We start from the raw sequence: 17,671 nt of genomic DNA, 5'->3' as shown, positions 1-17,671 counted from the left end.
GTTTTCTGCTTCATTGATACAGTTGTTTTTCTTGACTTCCCTTGTTCTAACTTTCCCTTCATTTTATTTCTTAAACATCCAGTTTGTCCCCTCCCTCCCGCTACTTAGTTTAAACGTAGCTGTGTTGCAGTAGCAAACCTGCCTGCCAAAATGCTGGTCTCCAACCTATTAAGGTGCAAACCGTCTCTCTTGTAGAATTTATGCTTACCACAAAACATACCCCAGTGATCCAAGAATTTAAATCCTTGCTTCCTGCACCAGTTCCCCAGCCACACGTTCAAGTCCATTATCTCCCTGTTTCTGGCTTCACCAGCCCGAGGAACTGGAAGCAAACCGGAGATAACCACCTTGGGCGTCCTGCTTTTCAGCCTTCTTCCTAGTTCTCCGAAGTCCCGCTATAATATGTTCCTCCTGTTCTTCCCGACATTTATTTGATGTAGTGTAACTGGGTTTTTAATATCATTCTGAGTAATAACTTTAACTGAACAACCAATTCTATCCAAAAGAATAAGTTAAGTTTATGGAATTTTGTTAAATGTCTCCATAATGATTAGCTACTAAATTTTATATGCTGGATTGAGGAAAAATGACTTATTTAAAATTTACTTTTTTTCAGCTTCTATAATTTTATTTGGTTTTTATTTTATTGTTTTATGTGCTTGTCTTAACGCCTAGTTTGCTTTATGTAAATTCCTCATAAATTGACTTGATTATGAATGGTTTCCATTTTCACGTTGCCTGAATCTGAGAATTCTTTAGTGTGATTGGCTACTTGACAGTTGATGGAATAATTGACATGAAGTCCAATTTAATAAGATTACACAAATTGCAGATCGAGAAATTTAATGCTCCCATTAAAAAGTTTGCTTGGCTTCTCAGCTAGGCATCCTTCAATGTTAGGATCACTACTGAGCACAAAATTTACTTATCTTTACTGACCAAAGTAAGAGTGCCTTTGACATTTACAGAACACACTGAAAAATAATAAACTGGCACAACAATTGGCCGTCATTTGTTTGATTCCTCCTTTCTGTTCTAAAACAATTGTAAAATAATTTTATTTTAACAAGCTACTTTATTTCTTACAAGCCTTCTCGTGGCTCTCGTTATCCCTACAGTAAAGTATGGCAGAAGGTTTGTTTTGATTTCTGTTTGTGTAGTTTGTATAATTTTTTGTGTTTAGTTTAGTTCTACTGTTTTGCATTCAGTGAAATGTTTTTTTCCAAATTTTGAAATAAACTCTTATGCAATGTACTCTGTTTAATCATGGCTCAGAGTGATATGGCAATTCCCAGGTTATCCTGAAATGATGGAACATATCACTCCAATTTAAAAATAATTCATTGTGTGAAACATTTTTGAAGCCTATTTTTATTCGTCTGTTCTGGCTGCCCACTTTATTTAATTGAATGCAATTAAATAAATCAAAGTGTTTTACCACTTTTTCTGTTTATGACAACAAAGTTTTTAGAAAGAAGAGCAGTGCTCAGTCCTCCACACCCATGTTTGAATACACATTTACAGATCTCTACCTTCCTACACAATGGAAATACTGTGTAACTGCAGCTTTCCTTTGCAACAATTCTGAAAAGTTAACTGATTCTGGCATAATTGATGCAAAGCAAGAGTAACACTCAAAAGAAAGACACTTACCTATATTGCTCACCTATCCATTGATTATTGGCTTTCCAACATGTGAGAAAGTTCTTTTATTCATTGATCAGCATGTTTTATTGATTCTGACTTGGGGATCTCATGCAAATTAGTCAGCTGTACAACATCAGAACATCACATGCAATTATTGTGATCTGTGTTAAGGCTTCATCAAGACTAAGGCTTCAACATTACAAATATTTATTTCCTATAAACTTCTACTGAAGCCTAAGCAGATTAAAAACTGGTGAGGATCACTTTGTGAAAAGTGAGTTTGAGTTTTAATTAGTCCATTATGTACTGTCAAGTGTTGAAGTGAAAAAGATTTTGTGAAATTCAATACTGAGTTTTATTTGAAGACTATTTGATCTCCTGGTTGTAGATTGGAATCTGGAATTCAAACACAGGACTGAACATGACAGACAGCCTGAAAAACAAGTCTGCCAATATCACTGACTCTTTGGCTAATCGGACTCTTTTAGTCACCACTATTTTAGTAAGTTTGTTGATTTTCTTTTGTGCAAAATTACTTTTACATTATTGTATTGAAACTACAAAAGTGCACATCCACCAACGAATCAATTTTAAGAAGAATTATTGTTGACGACTGCCCCTTTTATTTAGGCTAAAAACTGCAATAGTTCTTGGAAAAATGCTGTAATCCAGAGTTAATAATAATGTTCTGAATGTCTGTAATGGAGCTTTGGGTTTAAAAACATTATAGTCTACTAACTGTAGATGAGAAACATTAATTATCGATCAGTAGCTATTATTGAATCTGATTAATTTAGAGATACAAAACAAAATCTGTTGAGCTGTTGATTTTCTATATTAATGAGGTTACAAGCTTTAAAACTAATTGCAAGAGGTGGTATAATGGAATAACCTCTGTTAATAAGTCTAATATGTGTTACCAGAGGTTAAAACCTTCTGAAAGAATTCATCTATTTGTTCTATTCCACAGGAAGATCCTTATGTAATGCACAAGAAGTCTGACAAGCCTCTGTATGGGAATGACCGTTTTGAAGGTTATTGCCTTGATTTGTTGAAAGAATTATCAAACATTCTGGGTTTCACTTATGAAGTTAGACTCGTAGCTGATGGAAAATATGGGGCACAGAATGAGAAGAGTGAATGGAATGGAATGGTTGGAGAACTCATTGACCATGTAAGTGATAAAAGCATAAGAACATATGAAAAAGGAGCATAAGAAGATGAAATAGGCCTCTCAAACCAGCTCCATTGTTAAATAGGATTCTGGCTAATGTGATGATACTGTGGCTTTAAGAGGTGTATTTTGTCCTTTTTTAAAAGAGGTTGAGACAGAGGTGTAAAGCCATCTGTTCCAACTCAATGAAGTAAACAGCTTGCAAGACCTCAGGTTTTATTCAAGTTGGAACAGTAGAAGCAGCATGAATAGATGGTGTTAGGCTCCCACAGCACTATGGTTTTAGTTTAACTTTCAGTTGTTGTTGGGGTATTAAAACTGCGAGACATCTCCTCCCTTCTACAGCAAAAAGCTTGAGTTTTCTCTCCGTCTGCCAGGATTTTCTCTTCATGTTCTTTGCTTCTGGACTGGAGAAACATTGAATGTGAGACAATCTATTTTACTAAATTTGCTTTCGCCAAAAGTGTGCTTATAGGATGTTACCATATTGCAATAATTGCTGTTTAGTAGTTACATGATTGATTATTCTGTGAAGTTTTCCTATGGAGTTAAAGTTAAAGTTATTCCAATTCTTTCTTCTTTTGTTTGTAATTTATCTGGTGGAGTAAGAATAAAGTGTGTTTTGCTCAAAGCCAAGTGGTGTAACCAATTGAGTTGTATCTGGAATACTTCAACTTACACTTGCATTTAAATAACAAAAAGTTAGGGTCTAAGCTATCTCCTTGATATATTTGAGAGGATTTGGTCTGGTCCAAAATAATGTTCTCTGAACTGCACTCCATTTTTCTGCCTGATTGCAATACTCATTGATTCCATGACAGACCAAACATCTGCCTATCTCAGCTTTAAGTATACTCATTGATGGAGTGTCTGCAACTCTCTGCAGCAGAAAATTCCAATGATTCATAACTGTCTGAGTGAAGAAATCTCTGGTTATCTCAATCCTAAGTGTTCAATGCCTTGCTCTGAATCTACATCCCCTTGTTCTAGATTTACCAGCCAAGGGGACCCACTCTTTCTGTCCATTCTGTCAAATCTCTTTTTGAATTTTGTATATTTCAATGAGGCCACATTTCATTATTCTAACTCCGTAGAAAGTAAAGTGAATTAGACTGCCTATCATAGAACAACCCTTTCATTCTGAAAACCATTCTAGCGAACCTTTGCCTGTGTCACCCCAGGAAAGTATATATTTCCTTAAACGTGGAAAATGAAAACTACGCACAGTTCTCCAGGTGTAGTCTCAACAAAGCTCTACACCACTATGCAAAACGTCCTTGTTCTTGAACTCCATTTCCTCTGCAGCAAAGGCCAAAATGCTATTCGCTTTTTTGTGCCTACATAACATAGCTCCCTAAACAGGCACATGCAAATCTCTCTAAAATCAACATTTAGCATGTTAATTTTGAAAAAAAAAATTATATTAACATTTACTAATGAGTTGAACAACCATACACTTGCTCACAATGTACTCCATCTGACACCTTCTTGCCCAAGCAATCTCTTTGAACTTGTTTGTGTCCTCTTCACAGCTGAACTAAATTTGAATCACTGAAAGCTTGGATATATTATTTTTATTAGTCTCTTCATTCAGCTTATTAATACAGATGTTACATAGCTGAGCTTTGAGCCTTTACAGCACTTGACAGGTTGTATGCTACCAACTTGAAAATGCTTTGTTCATCCTGATTCAGTACTTCTTGTTCATTAACTTATCCTCCAGTCATTTTATACTTTACCCTGAACTCCATAAACTCTTAATTTGCAAAATATTCTTTTATTAGGCATTTTATTGATGCTTCTTAGAAAAATACTAGCACTCCTTTATCCACCTAATAAGGTCCATCTTCAAACTTTAATAAATTTAGCTTTTTTCCTTTCTTTTAAACCATGTTGACTTTGATCATATTGTGATCTTCTCAATATATTGTTAAGACATCATTTACAAATAGATTCCAGCATTTACCTGACAACTGATGTAAGACTAAATTGGCTAGTAATTCCATTCTGCTAGGATCAGTGTGGAACATAGTGTGGAATTTCAAAAAATTATAACCAGGATATCCACTACTTCTTCTACTTCTTTTATAACCTTAGGATGTAGGCCATCAGATCTTAGGGATTTGTCGACTTTAGTCCCTAAAGTTTCTTCAACACATTTTTTCTGTGGTATCTATTTCTTTATATTCCTCATACTTATTAGCCCCTTGCTTATTTTTTGTAAGGCCTTCAGTCCTGATGAATGGTTTTTGCCCGAAACATTGATTTTCCTGCTCCTCGGATGCTGCCTGACCTGCTGAGCTTTTCCAGCACCACTCTAATCTAAACTCTGGTTTCCAGCATCTGCAGTCCTCACTTTTGCCTACTTTTTGATTCTGGCATGTAATTTATGACTTCTACAGCAAAGACAGATAAAATATTTATCTACTGTCTCTGCCATTTCCTCATGATTTCTCTGGTCTCCCACCAAAAGACCATCTATTCTACTTTTGTAAAAGCTCTGATTTTTGATTTCACATTCTATGATGTAAATTTTTATCAACCTGTGTTTGTCTTATAGTGGTTTACGATTTATATTCAACCCTCAGGATTGCTACCAGCCTCTAAAATATTATAAATCTCTTCCTTTAATCTTTTGTTCCTTTCCTTATCAGCCACAAATAGGTATTTCTTGATGTGTTTTTGTTTTTAATGGAATACAGTTTTTTGAATATATTCAAATTATGTTTTAAAATATTTCTCAGTTTATTTAGCATCATACCTTTTTAGTCTAACCAACCTTGACCAGTTCTCTTGTCATCCCTACGTAATTAACTATGTTCAAGTTTAAAATGTCACTGGGGCTTATGTATATCACTTGCAAATTTACTATGGAATTCAGTTGTTTTATGATTGTCTTTCCTCAGCGGATCACATACTTTGAGATTATTAATTAAACTTACCTCAAAAATATTGTTACATTTAGTTGGCTACACATTATATTAGGTGGAATCTTCTCAGGTCCTGAATAACATGGGAAATGGCAAGTCATTTGGGAAAATATGGTGAAATTGTCAGGAATGAGATTCTCGATGTTGAGAAAGAAAGTCTGATTCTACCACAAAGTGTTGGACAGTAAGATGAGATCACACCAGGGAGAGGATAGAGGCCTTTTTGCATTTACATACCATACCTTGTCTCATTGATATATATTTTGCTATACTATCACTTGTCAGAGAGGGATTAGACAGCAACAGTTCTTGACATGAAACATATCTAACTCCTGGACCTTCATACCTGCCATGCTGATTTGTGCCTCTCTACCTGCCTCCAAGGTTCCTCATTGCTTCTATGTCAACCTTTTGTACTTCTTTGCCTGTTCACCATGGAATTTATAGTGCCAATGAAGCCTATGGCACATAACCTAAAAACTAGGAGGAGAAGAAGGCAATTCAGCCCATCGAGCTGATTTAATACAATCATAGCTGATCTCATTTTGGTCTCAACTTCACTAAGTAACGATGGCCTGTGTGACAAAAAGCTTTAAAGTAGTCTTTAATTCATAACTTTACATGAAAGAAATTGCTTTTATTCTAGCTTTATAAATATGTCCATCCTCAAGGCTGTTAAAGTATCAATAGCAGAAATTATAAGCATTTGACACCTCTTTATATTGTGTAAATAAACATTTTCACACTGATTAGAATAAATCACAGATAGGCTTCCAATCAAGCAATGCTTTTCATGTCAGTGTAGCTGTTTCAGCAAAATAATGGATTCTGGATTGTCATTGACTCTTCAATTCCAACTAGTTGGAACTAAATGATAAATGGTTTCATTTTTCTGCAAGATTCTATATTTCAAAAAATGTTATCACTGTGCCACATTCATTGTTTTCTAAACATAATTAACTTAAGAACAAATCTAATGAACACTTAGAGATGGTTGCCTAAGTATTACAGTCACAAGTTGGTGTGGAACTCAAATGTAAATGAGAAGTTTAATCACATAAGGCCAAAGCCACAAAAAGATTGTACAAAATTTTGTCATCTAGCCCTCTTGCTAGGTGTACTTTTTATAGCCTACATTGAATACGTCAAAACCCCTTCGATGTGATATCTGTTGGTCAGTTCTACTGTATAGATGATGAAGTGAGAAAACAGTTAGAAACTGGATATTAAGTAGGATTTATGATGAGTTAATTTGGGCCACCTAGTGCTGTTTTTCTGAATCTATTAACTCCCACAATTGGAGCCAGGAAATGTGACCATCCCAACCAAAGTGCACTGCTTTCGTATTGATTAGAGACGAACAGGATTTGTAGTTTAAGCCGTGGTCCATTTGCACATGCTGCTTCAGGTCACACCCAAAATGGACACTACTGTTAACCCCAGTACAAAAATGGTCACCTATTATTAACCCCAATACAAAAATTGCTAAATTACAAAGTAAAAAGGTAATGTCAAGTGTGCATAATGCCAATTTGTTTGTTTGTAATACATTTCAGAAACTAGAATAACATGATATAAATGTAATTATTGTGTTCTGACTTCTGGTCTAATAGCTAGGCCTAATTTGTAAATTTCAGCAATCTTGCAGTACATAGAAAGTGCTGGGTAGCAGTTACTGAAACAGCTCAACAGGACTACCAGCTTCACAATCAAATGCCATGTTTTTAATGGCCTGTTATATGTATTTGTGATCACAGAAGAAGGATTGATAGTGATAATAAAGGTGTGATTTTGACCCTGCTGCCTCTAAGTCCAGAAAGAGCACAGAAAACATTTTTTTATAAAGTACCTTGCTCCCAAAAAAAGGTGCTTTTCGCCTTAAAGTATAATTGAAGAGCAGCAATAGACATTTGATATGAAGACGGTTATATCTGAAAACAAAGGTTTGTTGGATACTTGTTTTGTCTTACTGTGCTATCTTCCAATCAGTCTATTGGCCCAATTACAAACCATTAAAGTCCATTGTCCAATTCCATTAATTTTGTTGCATGCAGATTTTAAGCATTTGTAGTTGAAATTCAAATAATAGTATTCCTTTGCAAGTGATCAAATGCTTTTACATAACTCTTAACAAATTGTTATGTTTTGCATTCAAATCTATTATTCAAAATAACATGCCTTGTGATTTCATTTAGCATCAAGAACACATTGCTAGTTCAGATGAAGATCTTACTTCAATGTCAGTATGTTTCATTAGAAATGTGCCATAAATTTTCTGATGACAAGTTGGCCTTGTAACAGCATGTCATTGGATTTTGTCGCAGTATGCTGATGGTATGTCAGAAACAAGTTTACTTGTTGCCTATTAGTGCACCTAATTAAACAGTGACAACTATGGTACCCTCCCCATAGAGCAAAGACTGAACCAAGATTTTTCTTGTTTGACAAATTGTTATATGTGGCTAAATTTAGTTTAATGTGATAGTGTATGTTGTATTAAAAATGCTTGAATGATTTATAATAAAATTAATTTAATGGTAGCTTTATTTATATTCACAATTATTAGAAGGACAGAAGTAATTTCTTATTTTGTTTTAATGGAAATATGGTTTCCAGTAACTAAATGAACTTGGACAGCTACATTAATGCCAATTAATTGACAATATATTTTGCCTGTAATCTCCCAATCATTAAATTCCAACCTTAATGAGGACAGCGCTTTGCATCAGGGTTGCAAATGAAACTATGAAAATATTAATTCATATTATCTTTTATCATGCACTATCCCATCCTGGTTGAAGGCAAAATCAATGATTAAAAGTGATTAAATGAAAAATAATGGATATATTACTGTCTCATTTCATATCAATTCATTCTGTTGACAAGAATTGTTCATTAGCTGCAGTTTGCAAGTATACAGGAAATTGCTTCTTCTCATTGGATGGATAGTGTGTTTTGCTCAGTTCTCACTGTTATCCATGAATACTGTAGAAATATTTGCCTATTTTTGTTTTTAGCAAATTTCAGTAACAAATTAAATAAAATCGAGCAATATTAAAATCTCAGAGTACTTCAAACAACAATGTGGAACTGGACATTATATTGAAGAACACAACCGATTGTAGCCATTTGTTTTGTCCTTGACAGTAATCTTACTGGAGCATACGACACTTTTAAAACACGACAAAAAAAATGATTTGCTGAACAGATTGGTTCCTTGAGATCACGGTGGGTCAGGCAGCATTGCTGGAAAGAAAGCAAGATGACTTCATCAGAGCCATCTAAAGCCTGCTTTCTCTCCACGGATGCTGCCTGACCCACTGTGATCTCCAGCATTTTTTGTTTTCAGTGCAGATTTCAGCATCTGCAATGATTTGCTCCTAGATTTGTTCCTTCCTTCATTCCATTTCTTTGTTATTAGAATTGCCCTAATTGGTTTTCTTCTTTTTTGCAGAAAGCAGATTTAGCAGTTGCCCCTCTCACTATTACCTACGTCCGGGAGAAGGTTATTGACTTCTCAAAACCCTTCATGACTCTGGGAATTAGCATCCTCTATCGGAAGCCCAATGGCACAAACCCAGGTGTTTTCTCTTTCTTGAATCCGTTGTCCCCAGATATTTGGATGTACGTGCTGCTGGCCTGCCTTGGGGTCAGTTGTGTCCTTTTTGTTATTGCCAGGTAAGGCAGAACAAGTGTGATTGTCGGAGGGAAAGGGTGGAGAACCAGAAACATTACTACAATAATTAAAATCGATTTTCTTTCACAAACTATGTTGTAATGTTATTGATAAAGGAGGTCTCTGCACTCTGGCAGTGTATATTCTTGTATGTGTAACATGTTTGGTGTTCAGCTCTTTTTGCTATTGTTTATAGCCTAATTAATAGATCAACTTATTATAGACATTTACAACATGGACATGATAATAATGTAATACATTCTCTACTGATTAACAGCAATTGGGTTTTTGTTTTAATGTTTTATGATTGTGCTGAGCTTTACATTTAGAAATCAGGATAGTTTTGTGTCAATGTTCAGTTGACACCATTGCACATTTTATTAAGTACTCACTCAGGCTAGTGAAATTTATTGCAAATCTAGGAAATAGTGTGGTGGGTAATGGTGCTGTAGCTGAGCTGCAATGTTCTTATAACATATGCATGCTCTTTGTTTCTCTTCCAGCTTAACTGGTGTAATATTGCTAATAACTGATTTTGTCAATTTTACCTTTACATCTGCAAAATGCTGATATTAAATGCTTTCACTTTCCTCAACACCAGAATCTGAGATTGAGATCAGAGATGCAGCAAGTAGGGCAATAGCTGCTTGGTTAATATTTTGATACTTTAACACAGGTTTTGTGTATGTGAGATAGAAAAACATTTGTTATGGTGTCATCAATCTGCAGACAGTGTACTTAGAGAGTCTTTCTTGTTTTCTCCAGAAGTGTTTGTCAGTTTCTTGAAAAAAGAAACTTTAATTGATGACTTATGCCTGTTGATTTGTGTGAATTAAGATAATGTGGTATCCAGGCAATTAAGTATTTCTGTGTGTGTGTAGTTAAGTTTTAATGAAGGATTGATAATTAAGGATAATGACAAATTATTTTAATTCTGCTTCTGTGTGAGTTAAAATACTGCAAGATGGAGGCCTGAGGAGCATGTGGTGAGCCGGAGCTGCCAGGTATCCAACCTGACTTTCATGTTCAGAACTGTCACCATCTAATTTCTGTCTGCCATGTGGAAAATAGGAAATATAAAGCAAGTGTGATCAAGTACTAATAAGATGTAGATGCAAGCATATAGGCCCCTCGCCACTCACTAGCGAGATTCTCAGCTTGTCTTTAAAACCTCGGTGCAGAATCTATTTCCATGATGTTCAGGAATCTAATTTTTGTGATATCACCATACTTTCCCTACCATCACCATTGCCCTTGTCATTCAGGGACGGGGAAGATTCAGCCCAAAAACTAGATAGTGTAGCATTGTGGTGTAACAAACAGAGAGGCTGCTTAGTTACTGCTCTCTCCTCAGTTCATCTTACTTGGACCATTTGTGTGCATGAACTACAGTTGACCTTAAATGTTGTGGGCAGAACAAAGGAAAATATCCCAGTTTTCTGCTGACCGCCATTCAGAAGTCTCTACGGAATGCAGGATTATGAGAAACAAAAAGGATTGGTCTCCGTTGCAGCATGATCATTTAAACGGGCATTGGATAGGCATATGGAGGATAGTGGGCTAGTGTAGGTTAGGTGGGCTTGGATCGGCGCAACATCGAGGGCCAAAGGGCCTATACTGCGCTGTATTTTTCTATGTTCTGTGTTCTATCACCACATTTGAAAATCCTGCCAGCATTCATTCTCTATGGACACCTATAAGAAAAAAAAATACAAAAATACATTAGTCTTCCTATTGAATATCTTGCACAAGAACAGAGATATAGAATACTTTGTTCCTTGTTGGGGGGGGGGGGGGGTGCGAGGTGAATTACCTACACTCAACCCATGCACAAATGCAGCACATGGAATTTTCTGAGCTTAATGAAGACACTGTGAGTTAATTCTGAAAACGTATGAAGCTGTCTCAAATATATACCATCAAAATGCCATTGCAGTATCAAAAAGACTTCTCAATCTTTTTAGAATGATACCTTTACTGCATTACACACATTGAAAGGAATGAATAATTAAATGCACTTCAACTCTGTATGGCCAAAAATAACCTGCTGTGTTTTCAGTGTGTACCTATACGGTCACAACTAAGAATAGATTAAGAGTCAACTCTAGGTCACACAGATTGTGCTGAACTAGAGTCTATTCCATATCCAAAGGTGAACTTTGTACTTGTCCTACTTACACATTCTGTGTAGAGTCACAGCTAAAAGACATATTTATTTGGTTTCAATTTGATCATTCTTCATGAATAAGCTGTTGGTTGTCAAATCCACATCATAACAGGTTGCAATTTTATAGTTTACTATTTCACTGGAAATAGTGAAATCCCATGCAGTTCAGCATTTGAAATTCTCTAAATATATAATATATATATATATAGGCTGGAGATGAGCACCATGATGGGTAGATATTGATCCATGGGCCAGTTCTCTGTCGGTGAGTTTGACAAATAAGCTAATTTGCAGAGTTTTACTTTTGCCATTCTTAGTGATCTGCTTTTCTACAATGGTCAGAACGTTGAAGCTAGACAAAGGAATGCCTTTATTTAGCAATGTCTCAGCAGCTACAGCCAATGGCAATAATGCGTATCAATGATTTGGGGAGTTTTTTGATTACACATTCGCAGAACTTTTTTAAAACGGACAGAAAGCCAGAACACTAGATCGCATGTATAGTGGTCTGATTGCCTTCATCCAGAGCTTATACAATCTTTCAAGATCAATTTAAATTGAAAAGTAATCACTACCCCAGTGTTAGGTAAGAGTAAGAATTGGTTGTAATTATCTTGGACAACAGAATTATTTAAATACTTGAATCAGTGATGATTACAGAAGTAGACAGCAATATTAACTTCTATAGTATGTAGATTTTCAATGCAACAAGTACCAATCGACACCCAAAAGTATTCAAGTAACTCACTGATTAACAGATCTGACTCCTGCTGAAATGGTACAAATGTTTGGACTTTCCAGAGCAGTTTAGACAAGAAGAAGTGGAGTGGCAGGACAGTAGAACTAAATTTCCACTTTGAGCTTTCTCTTCAAGCCAATTGTTTCCAGATGCAGATGGTTTCTTGGTGTCCTGCTGATCAGGAGAGAATAAGCAGAGGAGACATTGGACCAGCAGCTAGACTATAATAGTGAAGGAAGGGAAAAAGCGATCTCAGCAGTTGGTCATAGTCCAAATGCATTTCAAGAGGGAAAAATAGTGAGGACTGCAGATGCTGGAGATCAGAGTCGAGAGTGTGGTGCTGGAAAAGCACAGTTGTCAAGAAGATGGTGCCGAGTTGGAGGCTTGGGACTGGGATAAAGTGGGGGTAGGGGAAATGAGGGAAACTGGTGAAATCCACATTAATCCTGTGTGGTTGCAGGGTCCCAAGGCGGAAGATGAGGTGTTCTGCCTCCAGGCATTGGGTGGTAAGGGTTTGGCGACAGAGGAAGCCCAGGACCTGCATGTCCTTGGCGGAGTGGGAGGGGGAGTTGAAATGTTCAGCCACGTGATGGTGGGGTTGGTTGGTGCAAGTGTCCCAGAGATATTCTCTGAAACGATCTGCAAGTTGGTGTCCTGTCCTCTCGATGTAGAGGAGACCACATCAGGTGTAATGGATACAGTAGGTGACATGAGTGGAGGTACAGGTAAGGTACAATTTCTGTTGGATGGGGAAGGCTCTTTTGGGGCCTTGGACAGAGATGAGGGGGGGGAGGTGTGGGCGCAGGTTTTGCACTTCCTGCGCTGGCAGGGGAAGGTGTCAGGAGTGGGGTGAGGGCTGGTAGGGTGGGGGGTGCGTGGATCTGACAAGGGAGGCACGGAGGTAATGGTCTCTCTGAAACACTGATAGGGGTGGGAGGGAAATATATCCCAAGTGATAGGGTCTGTTTATTCACAGGATAATCAATTCCACCACAGAATATCACAGATGGCCTCCTTCTTGAAAGACCGCAATCACCAAACCAGTAAACAAGACTGTGGTGGTCTGGCACACTGACCTCTATACCACCAGACACCAACCCACAGACACATCCTCTTACTGCCCCCTCGACCACGACCTCACCTCCCATCATCAAACTATCATCTCCCAGGTCATCCACAACCTCATCACCTCTGGGGATCTCCCATCCATAGCCTCCAACCTCACTGTCCGCGAACTCCACACCGCTGGATTCTATGTACTACTGAAGATTCACAAACCTGACTGCCCCAGTTGACCCGTTTTCTTGGGCTGCTCCTGTCTCACTGTACTCATCTCTGCATACCTTGACACTGTCCTGTCCCCCTTAGTCCAGATCTCCCCACCTATGTTCAGGACACCACCACACCCTTCACCACCTCCAAGACTTTTATTTTCCTGGCCCCCTATGTCTTATCTTCAGCATGGACATCCAGTCCCTGTACACATCTATCCACCATGACAAAGGCCTCCAAGCTCTCCATTTCTTCCTCTCACACCATCCCAACTAGTACCCTTCCGCTGACACCCTCATCCATCTGGCTGAACTGGTTCTCACCCTTAACAACTTCTCCTTCCATTCCTCCCATTTCCTCCAAACCAAATGGATGGTCCATAGCTATGCCTGCCTCTTTGTCAGGTACATGGGATTCCGCAGCTACACTGGCACCACCCCCCACCTTTTCCTCCGCTACATCGATGATTGTATCAGCGCTACCTCATGCTCCCCCAAGGAGGTTGAACAGTTCATCAACTTCACTAACACCCTGACTTCAGATTCACCTGGACCTCCCTCCCCTTACTGGACCTCTCCATCACCATCTCCAGCTACCAACTAACCATGGATACCACCGACTCCCACAGATACCTAGATGACACCTCCTCTCACCCTGCCTCCTGTAAAAACACCATCCCTTACTCTCAATTCCTCCGTCTCTGCTGCATCAGTTCCCAGGATGACCAATGAACAAAAACAATTTACAGCCCAGGAACAAGCCCTTCGGCCCTCCAAGTGTGAGCCGATCCAAATCCACTGTCTAAACTTATTGCCCAATCCCTAAGCATCTGTATCCCTCTGCTCCCCACCTACCCATGCATCTGTCCAGACAAACCTTAAATGAATCTACCATGCCTGCCTCTACTACCTCTGCTGGCAACGCGTTCCAAGCACCTACCACTGTCAGTGTAAAGTACTTGCCGTGTGTATCTCCCTTCAACTTTTCATCCTCTCACTTTGAACATGTGACCTCTTGTTATTGAATCCCTCACCCTGGGAAAAAAAGCTTATCTCTATCTACCCTGTCTATACCCTTCGTGATTTTGTAGACCTCAATCAAGTCCCCTCTCAATCTCCTTTTTTCTAATGAAAACAATCCAAACCTACTCAGCCTGTCTTCATAGCTAGCACCTTCCATACCAGGCAACATCTTTGTAAACCTTCTCTGCATCCTCTCCAAAGCGTGCACATTCTTTTGGTAATGTGGCGACCAGAACTGTACACAGTATTCTAAATGCAGCGAACCAAAGCCTTGTACAATTTTAACATGACTTGCCAGCTCTTATACTCAATACCCTGTCCAATGAAGGCAAGTATACCATATGCCTTCTTGACCACACTATCCACCTGTACAGTCACCTTCAGGGTACAATGGACCTGAACTCCCAGACCAATTCCACCACAGAAAAGTCCCAGATGGCCTCCTTCTTTAAAGACCGCAGCTCCTCTCCCATGTGGTGGACGATGCCCTCCAGTATATCTCCTCCACTTCTCACACCTCTGCCCTTGAACCCCACCCCTCCTAACGCAACAGGGACAGAGTCCCCCGGTCCTCACCTTTCACCCCACCAACCTCCATACACATTGCATCATCCTCTGCCACCTCTGCCACCTACAAACAGACCCCACCACAAGGGATGCATTTCCCTCCCCACTTCTATCAGTGTTTCGGAGAGACCATTCCCTCCACAACTATATTGTCAGATCCACACCTCCCACCAGCCCACAACCCACTCCCTGCACCTTCCCCTACCACTGCAGGAAGTACAAAACTTGTGCCCACATCTCCCCCTTCATCTCCATCCAAGGCCCAAAATATCTTTCCACATCCGACAGAAATTTACATGTACTTCCATTAATGTCATTGACAGTGTCCGTTGCACTCGATGTGGTCTCCTCTACATCAGGGAGACAGGACGCCAACTTGCAAATCGTTTCAGAGAACATCTCTGGCATACTCGCACCAACCAACCCCATTGCCCCATGGCTGAACACTTCAACTCCTCCTCCCACTCCGCCAAGGACATGCAGGTCCTGGGCCTCCTCCATCGCCAAACCTTAACCACCTGACGCCTCGAGGAAGAGTGCCTCATCTTCTGCCTTGGGACCCTACAGCCACACAGGATTAATGTGTATTTCATCACTTTCCTCAGTGCCCCTCCCCCTACCTTATCCAAGTCACAACATCCAACTCAGCACTGTCCTCTTGACCTGTCCATCGTCTTTCCCATCTATCCGCTCACCCTCCCCTCTGACCTACCACCTTCTCCACCACTTTCATCTACCTATTGCGTTCTCAGCTACCTTCCCCCAGTCTCACCCCCTTCCCATTTATCTCTCAGTCCCCGGCCCACAAGCCTCATTCCTGATGAAAGGCTTATGCCCGAAATGTCAATTCTCCTGCTCCTCAGATGCTGCCTGACTGGCTGTACTTTTCCAGCACCACACTCTCAACTCCAACTGCATTTCAGTCAGCATTAACATGTCAGATATCTGCACTTCACTGTAGACACAAATGATAGCCAGTGCTGAAAGAATCTCACCAGGCCTGGCAGCATTTGTGAAGAGAAACAGAGTTAACATTTTGAGTCTGATGTGACTCTTCAGAACGTCACTGCAGATTTTATTGAAATCTGTGGCTTTCTACAGCCACAATTGAAGTCTCTTGAGCACAGCAAGTTTGGTATTGCCATTGGCTGTGAATGTGCTCATAGCTATAAACATTAATGTATTTGGTTTCTTTCAGCTGAAATAAACAATATATACAATGTCACTCATAGTCAACCAGTATTTCATAAGCGGAGTCACCAGCTAGAGACTGCTTGTGCCCAGTCCCTCAACATATCCAGATCTGTATCAGGATCTGAACTGGTGGCTGTGAGTGTGAGAGCAAGTAACTTTTTCTTCCTTTTCTTCTTGTGGGAGATACAATGGCTCAGTGGTTAGCACTGCTGCCTCACAGCACCAGGGGTCTGGTTTGATACCAGCCTTGGGTGACTGTCTATGTGGACTTTGCACATTCTCCCTGTGTCTGTGTGGGTTTCCTCTGGGTCGTCTGGTTTTCTCCCATGGTCCAAAGATGCGCTTTTCGGGTGAATTGGCCATGCTAAATTGCCCATAGTGTCCAGGGATGTGCAGGCAAAGTGGATTGGCTATGGAAAATGGGTACATGGATAAGGTGGGGAGTGGGATGCTGTTTGGAGGGTCAGTGTGGACTTGATGGGCCGAATGGTCTGTTTCCACACTGTGGGGATTCTATGGTTCGTCATTTTTCAGCTCTTCTAGCTGGTTCTTCTGCCCATGGCCAAAGAGAAAGACACAAGCTTGTAGTAAATGGAAGGGAAAAGGAAATAATGGTCACTTACAGCATCTGCATCTTGTTAATCAGATGTGAGAAGCAAATTAGATATTATCATCATAGAATCCGTATAGTGCAGAAACAGGCCATTTGGCCCAACAAATCCACATTGATTTGTTGAAGAGCATCCCATTCAGACTCACCCCCTACCATATCTCTGTAACTCTACATTTCCCATGGTAATCCATCTAACTTAAATATCCCTGGACACTATTGGCAATTTAGCATGACCAATCCACCTAAGCTGTACATCATTGAATGTGGGAGGAAACCAGAGAAGCTGCAGAAAAGTCACACAGACATGGGGAGAATGTGCAAAGTCCCCACAGCCCAAGGCTGGAATTGAACCCAGGTCCTTGGTGCTGTGAGGCAGCAGTGCCAACCACTGAGCCACCATGCTGCCCTATTATTGCTGTCATCTTCAATGGATTCAGCCCACCACTGATCATAGCTGCTCCAGTGATGGTGAGCATCACTTTCTCAATGGGGGTAAGAATTTGCAGCCAATTCCTCTCCAGCCAGATGTTACCTTCTTTGGTTATCTGCCACCTTGTTCAGTAAGAGTTAAGGAACTGTATCTCATACAATTGTATGAATTGTGTGTGTGTGGTGTGGTAAGATTTGGTGACTATGGCTGCTATAGTTCAGTTTCAGGTGATCTGTATGT

At 39.5% G+C, this 17,671-nt stretch overlaps 1 protein-coding gene across 7 annotated transcripts in view; it reads left to right on the top strand.

Annotated features, from left to right (window-relative positions):
- LOC122555053 (glutamate receptor ionotropic, kainate 1) overlaps positions 1-17,671 on the top strand; it is a 320,468-nt gene that overhangs the window by 260,510 nt on the left and 42,287 nt on the right. For 5 of the 7 annotated variants that reach the window (XM_043700701.1, XM_043700696.1, XM_043700695.1 and 2 more), the window contains 4 exons: positions 1,090-1,134; positions 2,036-2,149; positions 2,618-2,821; positions 9,206-9,429. In XM_043700701.1, coding sequence (XP_043556636.1) covers positions 1,090-1,134; positions 2,036-2,149; positions 2,618-2,821; positions 9,206-9,429 — 587 coding nt within the window. The remainder of the gene's footprint in view (positions 1-1,089; positions 1,135-2,035; positions 2,150-2,617; positions 2,822-9,205; positions 9,430-17,671) is intronic. The other 2 variants (XM_043700698.1, XM_043700699.1) reach the window with 1 other exon arrangement.

The sequence above is a fragment of the Chiloscyllium plagiosum genome, chromosome 12 (genome assembly GCF_004010195.1).
Source record: "Chiloscyllium plagiosum isolate BGI_BamShark_2017 chromosome 12, ASM401019v2, whole genome shotgun sequence".
In the NCBI taxonomy this organism is placed as follows: domain Eukaryota; kingdom Metazoa; phylum Chordata; class Chondrichthyes; order Orectolobiformes; family Hemiscylliidae; genus Chiloscyllium; species Chiloscyllium plagiosum.
Note: the sequence above shows the minus strand (reverse complement) of the source record. Positions and strands in the feature narration are given on the sequence as shown.